This window comes from Cheilinus undulatus, linkage group 14 (genome assembly GCF_018320785.1).
Source record: "Cheilinus undulatus linkage group 14, ASM1832078v1, whole genome shotgun sequence".
In the NCBI taxonomy this organism is placed as follows: Eukaryota; Metazoa; Chordata; class Actinopteri; order Labriformes; family Labridae; genus Cheilinus; species Cheilinus undulatus.
The window spans coordinates 31,196,470-31,212,411 of NC_054878.1; the positions used below are offsets into that span (position 1 = coordinate 31,196,470).

Consider the following 15,942-nt stretch of genomic DNA (forward strand, 5'->3'; position numbering starts at 1 on the left):
TAAATTTAGTAGAAAGAGCAGAAAAGGGTTAAGAGTTATTCTATTCAACAGCAGAATTTATGATGTCAACCACAAGACAATATTCATTTGTTCAGCTCTGGCAGCGAATTCATTATAAAACCCGTCTAAAACCTCCTCTCAACTCGTTCTCATTTACTTACATTAAGTTGTCAACCACATCACTCCAAATGGTTCATAAATTGCAAAAGGGAATTTGAATATTGTTATCTCTCTGGAGTGATTATGTTTTACCTCATAAAAATATCACTTCGTTCAAGCTAAAATACGCCTCAGCTTTTTAAAACGTATATTAAGCGCCACTCCACAAAGTCACAGGACAGCCGGAATGGCTCGCAGACACATTTGATAGCCACCCTCAGAGATCAAGTGTCTCTCCCTGTTATTAATGTCGCTTGTCAGGCCCCCACATACTACAGTTCTGCATTGCATTAATCTGAAGAGACATTGGGTCATTCTGGGTAGCATGGTTCTCTCTTTTTCCTCTGCTGTTGCTGCTCACTCTCCTGGAAGACTGACATGGGCAGCACCTGCAGGACTGAGGCAGAACAGTAAGCTATTGATTTCTGAATTAACTTGACAGGTTACAAAGCACTCGCTGAACTCGGAGCAGCAGCAGTGCTCCTTTTTCTAGTTCACCTGGTGCCATTTTTAGGGCGTGAGAAGCTGCAGGGTTTTTTTTTTTAACATGATCACACTCATCATGCAAAAAAGAAGCAAGCACTAATAGGAAAGATAAAGACAGACACTGACTGTACCTGTACCTGTGCTGTCGTCATAGACAACAGTGACGGTTCTCCACTTGAAGAAGTGCACCAGGTCGAGGATAGCTCTGCTGAGGGACGAGAAGTCCGGGTACAGGCTGACATAGTACGAGTCTCTGTTGTCGGACACTTGGTGCTTCCACTTGGTCTGGATGTGGGGCACTCCCAGAGCGTTGCAGATGGACTGGACCGCATTGGCTGATGAGCTGTGTGAGGGGCCAAAAATGGCCGCCACACCCAGGGAAAGCTGGTCACATGCTGGAGGGAAGCAAGGGGATGAGAAATGTCATTTTAGTTCAAGCAAACAAAAAGAAATCAGAATAAATGCTGTAAATATCATTCAATTCATCTTATGAAGAAATTATGAGTAAAAATTTAATCCACTTTTATTTTACATGGAAAAAAATCTATTTAAAATTAGCTAGTACATTGTGATTGACTTGGGTTCTTATCCCATTGACAGCTTTTTTCATTCTTTATTGATGTTGAACAAAAGCGTTATGTGATACAAATTCCTGACATTAGTTTTACCCTTCTCTACTTGTCCATGGAGATTATAAGTAGCCATTAAAGTCTGGTAGAGGCAGGCTAGAAGAAAACTACTTGCAAGGAAAACATGGCTGTAAGATTGCAGGTTTTTAAAGATGATATCAAAGAAACCTGCTCTGTAAATGTTTTATGAGAAAAGATAAGCATTAAACATTTATCATATACCTCGAGGTTGCATGCAACCTATTGCAAAGACCCTGTTAATGCTTTTAAATTTTCCCTTGATACTTTGTCAAGCCTGTCTTGATGGCTTTATACAGTAATGTAATGTACTTCATAAAGATGCTGTTGACAAATCTGCCAACATCAGTTAAGAGTTTTATATCTTTCAAGATTAGAGCATCATGCAATCAGATTCTTAGCAGATTTCAAGGACAGAGCTTTATTATTACCATTATTATCATCATTATCCTTATTATTGTTATCATTGAAGCTTATGCCACTATAACAGCATGTAATCGGGATGGTTTGTATAAAAAGGCTCTTTTGATTAGAATAGTTATTAAAATCCCATACAACAGATTGTATATAAAAGTTCTGGAAGTTAAAATAGCAACTAAGTCCCATCTTAAAGTTGCAGATATGTTGGCAATGCACTTCATAGCTGGATGTACTGTACATCTGTGTTAATTAGCTTGATGCTAAAATGTAATTGGAACTGCCATTTTTTTTTTATCTGTTTTGTACGGTGTCCTTGGGTGTTTTGAAAGGTGCCTATAAATAAAATGTATATTATCATTATATATATATATATATATATATATGCTAACTAAATTAGCATTATAATTGTTGTATAATAAGAAATACTTTCTATTACTTAAAAATGATGCTGGCATGTGAGCTTATTGAAATTAGTCCTAATGATTAGTAAATCAAGGGGGCATGTTATGAAATACTGTCATACACACTGTGGAAATATATGTAAGAGGATTCAACAATGCTTGGGCTGTCAAAAATAAGTCCATTTAGAGATACTGAATGTACTTTTCTTGTAACGATAGTTTGCCGAAATTAGCCTGACAGTCTGACAGCAGATGTTGTACTGTGTAACTCAAAGGGAAATACACGATACACATAGCTACATTAGCTTTAACTACATTTGCTAAATCTCATATTGCTAAAGCTATCTTAGCTACATTAGCTTATGTTGTAATGTTTATTATGTAGCTAATGTAACTATGTTAGCTTTAGCTAAAACTAATGGAGCTAAAGCGAGGCAACTTCTAAAACCGCTCTATACATAATCTACTTCTATATTAGACCGCTGACCTTTTTCTTTTCTCAGTTGTGAAATGTTGCTTAGTTTTTAATGTTTGCAATATTTTATAAATGTAAACTCTAACAATGTAAGGTGTTGGAAAAAAATAGATTCACAACAGACTTCACTAATATTACTTCTTCATTCTGAACTTCTTTGATTTGATTAAAAAAAATGTTATTTTCTTTCATGCTCCCCTTCAACTGTACATCAATGCAGCAAGAGGTGTGTCTGTGCTGGCTTGACAGTCAGGCTGCTGGCATTAGCAGTGTCAGCTCTAAGTGTCAGTATGTAAAAGTGTGTCTGGCATACAAACTGTACTGTCTATGAACAGCCCATCACATTTTCATTAAACAATATAGTTGGGATGCGCTTTGGATTTAGTCATTTCCCAGGTAAGAGGAGGAGTAAACCAGTGTACAGAACTATGCCTACAGTAGGTTTTAGTCATGTTTGGGCAAAATTGAGGCTTAAGTAAGGCGTAAATGTGGCGAGTAAGCTTCCTCAGGGCACTATTGGGCAGGAAGGAGGATTGACACAACCACAGTTGTGCTCTGGATGTCCTGTTATACTACCACGGGCATGGGGATATAATCTGTTGAAAAAAGAAAACAAAGTCCACACCCTTAGGAAAAAAGTAAAGGGTGGATGTGGCGAGTAAGCACAGCTTTGGGTATTGGAGGGTAGTAGGGTTGCCACGAGCCGTCTGGTTGTGCTGTGGATGTTCCAAGGGCTAAAAGACCACCTGTGGTCTCCATGGGGAATAATCAGGGATGAATAAGCGCAGACAAAGAGATGCCATCGAGCTTGACCTTGGATGCTGAACGACACATGAATGTGCCAAGCTTGGCTCTATCTTATAATCAAGGCTTACTATCTCACAATTTTTTTAAATACTTTTTTAATTTTTCAAACTACTTAACTTTCATGTTCTTATTATTCCATAAAATGAAAATATAAATCATCATTCTATTTATTCTAATGTAAAAAAAATAGTTTCATCCTCTTAGTGCACAGCAGACTAGAAGAGATCCGTATTAAGTAAGGACCTCTTTGTAACTAACAGGAACTGTTTGAATTGGAATCAAAAATTGATTTGTGAGTGATCGTGAACCCCAGAATCTAAACAGAATTTCATTATTAGATATGGTGAATTCACATCCTTGGTGACAACCCTTGATAGGCCCTGTCTGGTTTTTAATACGAACCTCTTCTTCTATTCTGTGTTTATGCGTTCAGCTAAAAAGGGTCAAAGAAACTGATGGAATATCTGAGTGACAAAACAGTAACCATAAATGAAGTGCACTATAGTTAACGGAAAGTGATTTCAGACACAGACTGTGATTTTCTTTATTGACTTTCTGTGTTTGTCTCCAATCTTTGGTAGCTAATGTTCAATTTACATAATTTGTGAGCTGTTAAAGCAGACAGTCAATAGCAGACTTTTAAATTACTTTGCAGGAACATGTTGTAATTGAGTTCTGAATGTATTCATATGATTTAGAAATAGCATTTATTAAATGATCATGAACAGAGTAAATTTCAATCTACTGCTAATCTAAATAAGGAATACATTTATTTCTCCTTTTCTGAACGCGTTTTAACTTGGTATAACAAGAAACCGTGAGACGTGTTCACAGGAAGCAGCAGAAATGATGAAATGAAAATGCTTTTAGACTCACCTTTCCTGGAGGCCTCGAAGCTGTCGAAGATGTTTATTCTCTGGATGTCATAGGTCAGCGTGGTGTTGGGGAGCAAGGTGCGGTTCCTGTTGATTGTGTTCAAGGCAAATTTAAAGGCGAGTTCCTCTGCTCCAGAGGGGCCACTCTCAATGGATTCAAATATTCCTCCTAAAGGGATGAAAAAGAAGAACCTTTTGAATACACTCCTGTAATTGCGAGAGATTCCTAAACACAAGTGTCATGTGGTAAATGATCGATATGAAGCTGGGAATTACTGTTCAAGCAGTGTTATCATTTCAGTATTTATACTGTGGTATTATCAATGCTGTGTGCTTTCCACAGCTCCGTCGCACAGTGACATAAAACAGATTTACAGTACGGATTAGCCCATCGGATCTCGTCTGATTTGCATTCTGTGGCAGTCGACTGTGTAATTATAGGCAATTAGTTACGTGGGGAGGTGAGTTCAGGGGTGACTGCCCTTCTTTAACTCCCACTGCTCCGCTTTGATAGAAAGGTTCGCACTTCCATTTTGTCCCATTGATTTCAGAGCTTCTCAAGTAAGAGGAGAGCAGAGGAGAAAAAAAAAAGAACAGGAGCGCAGGGAGTGGAGACAAGAGAGCAGAAAGAGGAATGTAGAAAGAATTTAAACCATGGGAATATCAGTAACACTACAGTTAGGAAAAGGCAGAGGTTATGTGGAAGAAATCAAGTGAGAAATAGAGATAAATCACTCCCATTTTTTAAATTACACTCATTTCAAACTATCGACTCATGAGTTCACATTTTTATCATCCTGCTTTGTATTCCACTCTGTTGTAAAATTGTCATAGACGAGCATCCTAATGAGAGATCCATGCTGCGCCTGCCGGAGATATTTTGTTACCTCTCAGATGTACGAAAATGGAACCTTGCGATTGCTCATTAATTGACAAAGAAAAAAGCCTCGATAGAAAAAGCAAACAATTCACGCTGTTTTTGTCCCGCTGCACGTGTGAGACGATATAATTACCCGCGCAAAGTGAGGTGTTGTCGACTTAAAACAGCTCCCATCAGACTTGTCAATTATGTCGGGCTGAACAACAACAATGAAAGCTCCAGATGGGCCGTCAACTCTGTGAAGGATCCTAAACGAAGGCGCGACAAATGGGCTCATTTACAGATTATGTCGAGAAATAAATTACCTGAATTCATCTGACATTTGCCAAGAAAAGAAGAAGGGAAGACTGGATTTTTTGACTCCATATTAAGGTCATTTTTGGTGTGTTTCACCAGATTCTACATGCCAGGACATACTTCATACATTTAGACATCATCTATGAAACTGTAAGGACTTTTTTCACACATTCATGACTAGAAGAATTCATGTTGTAGGAGGTAAATAAAATCACTGACCACTTTATTAGGTACATCTGTTCAGCTGCCCATTAATGCAAGTATCTAATTAGCCAGTCACATGGTGGAAAATATTGTGTATTTTATTAGCGGATCTGTACTGACCAGGTGAACATTGTCAAAATGTACTTATTAAAAAAGACTGCAATTTTCAGCTGAAATCCCACTGTGTACTGCTAGCTCTCCATTGATTTCTATCACCAGTTTGAGCTCTCTTCCACTCAGCATCTGGAACGTCAGAGACTCATGCTGCTGTGATGTCCCATGCATTCCCTCTATAAGGGGTCTAACTCTATATTTCTTGTAGTCTGGAGTGTTTACAGTGCCTTTAAAAATAATTCATCCCTTGGATGTTCTACCCTTTATTGGTTTCATAGATCAGCCATGGCCAATATAATTTAGTTTTTTTTTACAACAAATAATGTAAAAAAGAAACACTTTAAAGAGGTAGTGAACACTTTAACATTTTTTTCATCTGTACACTGAAGTATCTGACTCCCAAGTAACTAACCAAGTATCATAGTTAGATACCCCATTTTATGACTTTTAATTAGCTCAAACAGACATCTGCTTTGAAAAATCTTTTCTGAAAAGGTGCAGCTTATGTGACATAGGTTTCCCAGTCACAGACTTGATATAAAAGGTAGAACGTTACCGTCTCTAACCAACTTCACCATTCAGAGACCGCTCCCATCCTCTCCTGTACCTGCACTGCCTCGGCTCTGAGAGCCTGCTTCAGGGGACTCTGGAGGGGGAAATCCTCCACCTTAAAAGATCGCTCTGAGGCAGCAGTGCTGCGGGACTCTGTGTCACTTTCTGGCAAGGGGACGTCACCGTCACTCCCGCCCCATCTGGACAACCCTGTCCTTTTCCCCTCCCTCTCCTCAGTACCAAACTGACCATTCTTAATGCATTTTTCACATTGCTGAGGTGGGCAGATCAAGCCTTTAGCTGGGGGTTTACTTACATTTTAAATATTTTTATTTGATTTACTTTACTTTGCCAAAATCTGTTCTCACTTTGACCATTTTTTTTTCTTTTTTCTTTTCTTTTCTTTTTTTTACAAAAAGTGTAACAAAATGTACAAATTTAGAATGAAGGTTCAAACCATGTATGAACGAGTAAAAGGAATTGCAGTGTATTGTGGGATGTGTAGTTCCTTAAGACTTGTAAAAATATATGTACATAGTATGTATTTTTGCCTTTTTCTCTGTTTATGAATCTCTCATTTTTGCATTGAATCAAATGTTTTAAAGTCATGAGTAAGCTGGTATGTGGTTTACTTAGTTAAGGCAGTTGAAGTGTTGATATAAGGATTTTACAAAATGTCTACAGAGGATTTGAAAGGGACATTTACTTCCAGAACCAGAGTAGGTGGGCGGGTGGGCTCTATAAGTATACCTAACGTAGTGATCTGTGAGTGTATGTGTGAGAATCAAGCATATTAAAGAGAGAATATTTGTGTGATAAACAGGCGTAGAGTCAAGCAACCTCTTTCAACCTTTAAAAATACACACAACAAGAAAGTACACCTTCGAGGGTGGACCAAACCCTGAGAAAGTTTTTACAGAAATCAAACTTAAAAGAGAATGAATGAGGAGGGAGAAAAGATGAAAGGGGGTCGTGAGAGCTGCTTTGAAAAAAAGGGAGAGAGAAAAACACACTTAGAGTAGAGAGCAGAGTTCAGCAGTCTGTCCACGGCTCCCGTCCTCTCTAAGGACAGAGAGCCGGTTTGACGAAATCCTGGAGAAAAAAAAAGTTTAAAGCCTGTTTATCGATTCAATTACAGAGAGCGAGGGGAAAAAAGTGAGGCTGAGAGAGGAAAAAGACAGAGAGTGACGCACTTTTAAAGAGTGGAGAAAAAGGGAGAGATGTACAATAATAGACAGGGAGGCTATAAATAGCTGCTGGCCATTTCAGGGAGTGATAGAAAAGAAGTATAGGAGGGCAAAGAAGATGTCATTAACTTAGGAAAGTGAGCTTTATCATTGTCACCATGTTACAGCTCTATGATAGGGCTATTTCTATTATATTTCTATACATTTGAAGTCCAAAGGAGAATCGTAGAAAATGGAGTGAAGGAGAGAAGAAAACTTAAAAAGGCACTTCACCATGTTAGATCTTCACTGTCAGTCACTGAGCGATAATAATTAGGTTTTCATGTGTCATTCCTTCTGAAATACAGCAACGTGATGTGAACACGCTGCTATTCATGGCATTTCATTTCACCAAAATGGCACATTAATCTCCAAAAGGAACGAATAGCCTGAGATTCACCATTAAGGATGATTGGAATCATGTCAGCCTGACCTAATAGATAATTATTACACTATTGCCCCGAGGGAGTGGACCGAGCTCCACTGGCCTGTTAAAGAGTATGAAAATGAGCAGAAGGGTATTAAGTTACGCTCATCAGATTTTCTTTGGCACACTGCACATGCTGGTTTAAAAGAAAATCATATACCTTTGAGAACACACAGAAGGAGCAATTAAGTCAGGTCCAAATAGGGTTACTTGCTATTTCCAAAGAGATGTCACGCATCATAAATCAGCAAAATTATGGCAAGAGGTTACTGTAGAGACATGATTTGATGTGATTGAATATATTTTACTGCTCACCATACTACACAAAAATGATATAATCCAATGCTATAATATGATACAATGTAAAATAATGCAAACTATGCAATGACATATACCACATTACAGTTCAATAATATTATGTAAAGCTACAGTTCGCGTCACAATGTACCGTTAAAGTTCACTTCACTATGTCACTTTACAGTTTGCTACAATTTGTTATGTTACATTTTGCTTCATAGCTACATTACAGTTTGCTTTTCTACTTTACGTTACAGTCCTTACACAATGTCATGTTACACTTTGCTTCAATATTTGTTAGAATTTGTCACACTTTGTTACATTACAGTTTGCAGTATGTTACTTTACTGTTTGCTTCAATATATCTTAATGTACGCTACACAATGTGATGTTACAGTTCGCTACACAATGTGATATTACAGTTCACTACACAATGTGATGTTACAGTTCGCTACACAATGTGATGTTACAGTTCACTACACAATGTGATGTTACAGTTCGCTACACAATGTGATGTTACAGTTCTTACACAATGTGATGTTACAGTTCGCTACACAATGTGATGTTACAGTTCGCTACACAATGTGATGTTACAGTTCGCTACACAATGTGATGTTACAGTTCTTACACAATGTGATGTTACAGTTCGCTACACAATGTGATGTTACAGTTCTTACACAATGTGATGTTACAGTTCACTAAACAATGTGGTGTTACAGTTCACTACACAATGTGATGTTACAGTTCACTACACAATGTGATGTTACAGTTCACTACACAATGTGGTGTTACAGTTCACTACACAATGTGATGTTACAGTTCACTACACAATGTGATGTTACAGTTCACTACACAATGTGATGTTACAGTTCGTGACACAATGTGATGTTACAGTTCACTACACAATGTGGTGTTACAGTTCACTACACAATGTGATCTCAAAGTTTGCTTCACATTGTGATATTAAAATTAGTTACAGTTTGCTACAGTTTGTTACTTTACTGTGTAATTCAATATATTGTGATTTACAGTTTGCTACACATTGTGATGTTACAGTTCGCAACACTATGCTATTTACACCATATAATGTTTTGGTTTGCTACACTATGTTACAGTTCTCTCTACTTTGTTATTTTACAGTTAGCTAAACCATAATATGTATCAGTTTATCACACTATGTTGTGTAAGGGTTTGCCTTACTGTGTTATACATCAGTATATTATGTTTTCACAGTTTGCTACATGTCATGTGACAGTTCTATATACTGTTATTTTGCGTTGTCCAACATTGCAGTTCCTTACATTTTAACAGTATGTTTATATTTTTGTGGTACATTGTGTCAGGTTACATTTCACTATGGTACTTTATTTTACATTATACTTAGTTATGGGAAATGACTTTACCTTATGTTACCTTACATCACGTTGAATTATGTTAGGGTGCAATAAAGTATAATTCACTATTGCCCATAATATAATACATGATAAGGCAGGAAACAAGACAATAAATTACTAAATAATACATTCATTGATATGATACGGAAAGATAAGATACGATACATTGTGAAATTGTGCAATATGACACACTGTGATACAATATATCATTAGATGGGGTATGATACAATAAGATACAACACAATAAAATAAGGTGCAATGAGGTATGATAAGATAGAGTATGATACACTGCGGTACAAAAGTAAGAATATGCTCTCATTCGATACCATATTATATGATTTGATAAATAAAGGTTAAGTGGGCTAAGATGTGAGACAAATAGACAATATGAGAGGACACAAGACAAGACAACAAGAATATAATACAAAACAAATTTTAGAAATTTGGTGAGTCCATGGGTCAATTTGTCTAGGACTAGAATATGACTTACATAGAGCTGTCTCAGTAATTTACATAAATAAAAACAAACAAAAACATCAGCTAACTGTTAATTTGGCTCACCTATTGTCTATTAACTCTCCGTCATCTTTATCTGTCCATCCTCCTCTAACGGCTCGGTGTTTTGGTCCGTCTGATTGGAGGTGTGTGAGTTACAGCTTAGATAATCAGCGTGTGTGTGAATTATGGAGCCGCCATCATTGGGATTGGTGTGAATTATAGTGCAAGTGAAAGCTCTGAGTGAGTTATGAGCTGGATAATCACCCCGACGAGGAAACAGGCCTGCTGATCTGAGTGTCTTAGTGTGTGTATGTGTAGTGTGTGTAATATGAGTGTGAGAGGGAGGGAGAGAGAGAAAGCCTTTGTGGAAAGTGGGAATGAAGAAGCAATGTGGGAGGGAGTCACCTCTTTGTTATTCCATTCCTGTTTTAATATTTGCTCAAATATTTAAATGTATTTTGATGGAAAATTATAAATGAGCTTGGCTAAAGGCCTACTTTTTACATGAAAAAGCTCAATTAAAAATTGTTTCTTTACTTCATCATTAACCACTCAAGGACATGCAGCGTGAGGAATAGTAATAAGGAAAATGTGTGGCAGCTCATAAGAGTTTGACTAAAATGTAAAAACATGTTCTACAGTTCACATTGAAGTTATACTTCATATATTTGGGACTACAGTCCTCAGTAATTACTAGAAACTAGGAAATATTTACTACTCAACTAAAGTTACTCTCTAAACTGTGAATGAAAACACAACTAGCTCCTCTAAAAAAGGATGCTTTTGTACTAAGGGTGATGAGAGTCAGATATGTTGCCATGGTTACTCATGCATCCAGTCTATAGCTAAGAGTCCTCAGCAGTTTTGGATTTGGAGTGGCTGATTGGAGGAGGAAGGGCGTTGTGATAGTGCATACAGCCTGTCTGTGTGACTAATGACCAGCAGTGCAGCTGCAGGATAGCGGTGAGCTGTAGGGTGGCTGCCATGGCAACCAGCGAGCAACACTGTCGCTAGGGCAAGTGGCCCAGGTACTCGCATGAAGACACTCAGTTATAGGCATAAATACCCCCCACCCAGGCCTGCTCTCAGACTTGGCTGGGCCCCTGAAAAACCAGTGAATTAGCCTTCCCTAGCTGTGATTTATTGATATAGTCAATTCATGTGTGTTGTATCTGTAGCATTGGGGCTAGCATCCAGGCTAACAGAAACTTCATTTTGGAGCTGAGAAGTGTGTCAAGCTGTTATTGGGTTTTGATGTTCAAATTATTTATTCATGCTACTTGTTAAACCCTTTCAATCACTTTTTCTGCCTATTTTGCCACATTTGTTTGCATACTGAACCCATTTTTGGCACTTTATTTTAAACCTATTTTTGCAACTTAAAACAATTTTCACAATTTTTACTGCCCATTTTTGCCATTTTAAGCCAATTTTTGCTACTTTAAACCAATTTTTGGCCACTTTAAGCCAATTTTTGCCCCTCTTAAACCATCTTGCCAATTTTCACCTGTTTTTTACCACCAATTCTTGCCACTTTCTTCCTTTCTAAACCCATATTTGCTGCTTATCCTCCTTTTTGCCTGTTTCAATCTCAGAACTTTCACCACCTGAGATGTCCATGTTTGCCACTGTCAACCCATTTTTGACTCTTTTTAACTGCTTTTCCCCATTTTATCACCAATGTTTACCACTTTAAGCCAATTTTGACCCCTTTGAATCAATTTTTTTGCCAATTTTTAACTGCTTTTCACCTTTTCTTCTGCCCATTTTTTCCTAAACCCCTTTTTTCTGCTTACTTCTTTTAACCTCTTTTGCCACTTTAAACCAATTTTCCCCACTCTCTAACCACATTTCACCACTTATATCTGCTCATCTTTGCCACTATCAACCCATTCTTTTTACTTTTTAATGTTTTCAAAATTTTGACTGTCTATTTGTGCCACTTTAATTTTTTTTGGCACTTTAAACCAATTTTTGCCCCTTTTTAACCACTTTTCCTCATTTTTACTACCTACTTTTGGTATATTTTTCCTTTCTTGACCAATATTTGCTGCTTATTCCTTTTTTGCCCCCATTTAACCTATTTTTGCCACTTTGTACCAATTTTTCCACTACTTAATCTCTTTTCAATCATTATTTCTGCCCATTTTTACCTATTCTAACCTATTTTGCCACTTTTTCATCATTAATCACTTTTTCATCTAAATAACATTTATTGTTTGTTGCTTTGATAGAAATGGTTGTTATTCAGGTTTAATATAAAATATGATTATCACAGATTAACTTTACTATGGACCATGTTATTCCTGACCTCCATCAGCCCTCTATTTGGCTTGGCCCCAGAAAGCTCTCCTCTTCATCCCTCCTCATGGGCGGCCTTGCCTCCACCAACCACACCCCAAACAACACCCTGGCCTGTTTCTGTCTCCCTGCGTCTTTCAGCCTGGGAAGATCTGAGCTCAGAGCCAATAGGCAGGGTGCAAAAGTGATGGAAACGCTCCGTAAATATCCCAGAAACTCCCGGTGGGGGCGCTCCCTGACATGTTTGGCGGTGAATGGGACATGATGCATGAAGGCCCGCAGAGAGTCACCGCCCCTGGTCATTAATCTGAAGCTCCCCTTGTGTAGGACTGACCTTCGTACGCCGCATGAGGGTCAATTCTGTCCCTGAAGATCCCCAGAACTGTGGATGTGAAACATCCACCATACAGGACACTAGCTGGCAATATGGTAGCACACAAACACACAATCATCACTGCAGTACGCAAAAAATAATCTCAAAGCTGTCTTAAAGACGACAAAGTCCTGGCTTAATACTAAATTTATGTCTCTTTTCTCTCATCCTTCTCCCAGCTATCCTGGCATGCACATGTGCAGGGACACACAGTGCTTTAATTCCATTAACACAGGTGATACATCACACAGTGTTTGACCAGCTACTTCTTCCCTGGCCAAGGCTCAGAGATTTTATCTCACAGAGCTTTGGTTGTGTAAGAGTAAGATAAGGAAAGCCATAAACTTGGTTAATAGAGTAACATTTTCTAAGGAGACACTTGATAAAGAGCTGAGCTCAGCTGAGTCTGGTGAACTTATTTAGAAGCCAAACTTCAATTAAATGGGAGAAATAAAAATAAAAGCACTGAAGTGAAGTATTTGGGTTTTAAGTTTCTGCATGTTTCTGGAGATGATATAAATCCTTGAACTGGAAAGATCATGATATTAAACACAAAAAAAGATCCTTATCTCAAGAAACCCCACTGAAAAGAGCAGAAAACAAGCAATCCAGTGAGTCAGCAGACAATCAAGCATTCTTTAAGACTTCTGGAGAGTGAACATGAAGCCATTAAAAAGCAGCTTATGAGAACAACAGTTTAGCTCTTGTTATCCAACTTGTTTGTCTTGTTATGTGTTTATTTCTCCAGAATAGAATCCCTCATGTCACCCTAAAGCCTCTTGACACTGGACTGTCACCTGCCACAGCCGGACGCTAAGCCTCCGGCTGACTCACACACTTGAACAAACACGTGGGAACACACACAATCACGCACCCCGAAGATTGAGCCTAAACAGGACTGTCAGGTAAGAAACGACTCAGTCCTGGGAGAGTGACTGATGGGGGAGTTCAAAATGCACACCCGCGGGATTCAGAGACACACAGAAGTTTATGTTAATAATTAGCCAAAAAGATCAGTCTCATTCATTTCCTGTAATGAGCAGATGTGTAGTCTTTAAGGGTGTAATGATACCTGCAAGTCACACTACAATACATATCACAATAGTGGGGTCAGTATGAATCTATCACAGTTTTAAATTGTTTTCTTATTTTTTATAAAGGCTTGAGATTGAAGTTAACATATTAATTAATTCAGGATTTATTTGCTCCCTGTTTAGTCAGCACCAGAACTAAAAGTCTGTTAAACTAATTAGTAATATTTATCATTTCAGTTCCACAATGCTTGCTATGACTACACTGTAATGCAGCCATCTGCCAATAGCAACCTCTGTAGTTGTTTTTAATGACTACAGCATTGCAGCTACAATTCTCTTTACTCTAATGCAAACATCTGCAAACTGTCAGCACTGATAGCATCTCGTAAGAACAGCGGTTAAGCTCTATTTTGATCTAAAAAGTGGGGTTTTAGATGTTCGGAGGCTGCGCCAGATACTACTCACATAACCGAAGCATTGGGTGACAATGTTCAATATTCAGTAAAGGAAAGTGGACGATAAAATGCAAACGATTCAAAGCTCAGCAGTGCTAACTTTAGCCACATCCTGCAAACCAACTTTGCATTGTTATGGTTAAGGATGCGCCTGATTAGCAGGCTAAATGGTTAAATTCAAATCCCTTTGTAGAACTACAATTAGATGTAACTAATTATTAACAGTTTTTATCAGTTCAGGCCAACAATCCCAGCCAAACTGTAACACAACTGCTTTCCACTAGCAGGGATGTGACGTTCATGGATGAGCCTGCAGAAAGAGCCGGCTCTTTTACGTGAACAATAAGATCTGAATCCTATTTGAGACTCATTTTATATCTTATTCTTCTTATTAAATTATTACTATTATTATCATCATTATTGTTATTTTATATTTTGTGTGTGTCTGTGTTTTTTAATGAATGAATGACTTTATTTCAAACAAAATAAACTAAAAACAATGTAAAATACAACAAACAACCAGAGAGTAGGTAGAAGTAAAACCTGTATATCACTACCTCTTTCTCACTTTCTATTTTCAACTCAGATTATTTAAGCAATCCTTAACCAACATACAAACAGCTCTCTCCAATCTATTCACCAGCTTAATGGTAATCAATGGTAACATTTACTATATTACAAGTGTTCACTGAGTGCAGTCAAATAAACACAAATATTACAGAACCTTTCATCTACCATGTACCTGTCGACTAGTAGGGATCTTTTCCCCACACTGCTCCACCACAGGCATACCACACACCAAGGACTCGTGCTTGATGGTGTAACATTCGTTTTTCAAATCAGGTGTGTCAAACAGTCAGGCCAGTGAGCACATTTCATCTGACCCAAAATGCATTTTCAGAAAACAGTATATTTAAAAAAATAGAAAAAATAATGGTGTTAAATTTTCATCAGTTACAGGAAGAATAGACATTTAATTGTGTGGTAATATGAAGAGGGATGTGCAGGAATAGTATATTAATAGTGTCATAGTGGTTATCCATAGTATCACAATTTAGTTTCAGTGACAACTACTATAAGGCTTTAATAGCCAGACCTGTCTGCTGGTAAAAGGGGGGCCACAGGCATCCACACCACACTGACCTAGCAGCATTGCCAGCACCACCAGGCGGTAGATGTGGGTAGTAGATAGGAGGAGGAGCCCCAGCTGGTAATGATGCTAGGTGCTAGCATTGCTTATGTCAGCCACATTTTGCAAAACAATTTGCACCATTACAATGTGACATTTTATATATATATATATATGTGTGTGTGTGTGTGTGTGTGTGTGTGTGTACTGTGTATATACATACACTGTATATATACACACAATATATATTGTAAATATAAGCACAGTTTCAATGCTTTTATATACCATTATATAGGATGACAAAGGGAAGCCAAGGAACATCACTACAATGTGAAGTTGTTTATCCATTGCAGTTGGTATAGGAATGTATTTACTTGATTTTAGCCTAGTCAGCTAAACTTAATTATAATCTGGGTTAAATAGAATGGGAGATTATTCGTCTTGGAACATCCCTAGAATGACTATCAGCCTATGTAAACAGCCACCATATT

General features: G+C 37.8%; 1 protein-coding gene across 2 annotated transcripts in view; it reads right to left on the bottom strand.

The window, feature by feature from the left end:
- Positions 1-15,942, bottom strand: part of LOC121521526 (glutamate receptor ionotropic, kainate 2-like) — a 136,361-nt gene that overhangs the window by 94,716 nt on the left and 25,703 nt on the right. The window contains exons 2-3 of one of the 2 annotated variants that reach the window (XM_041805585.1): positions 4,272-4,439; positions 783-1,040 (exon numbers count right to left, since the gene is read on the bottom strand). In XM_041805585.1, coding sequence (XP_041661519.1) covers positions 783-1,040; positions 4,272-4,439 — 426 coding nt within the window. Of the gene's footprint in view, positions 1-776; positions 1,041-4,271; positions 4,440-15,942 lie in introns of both variants that reach the window. The other variant, XM_041805584.1, reaches the window with a different exon arrangement.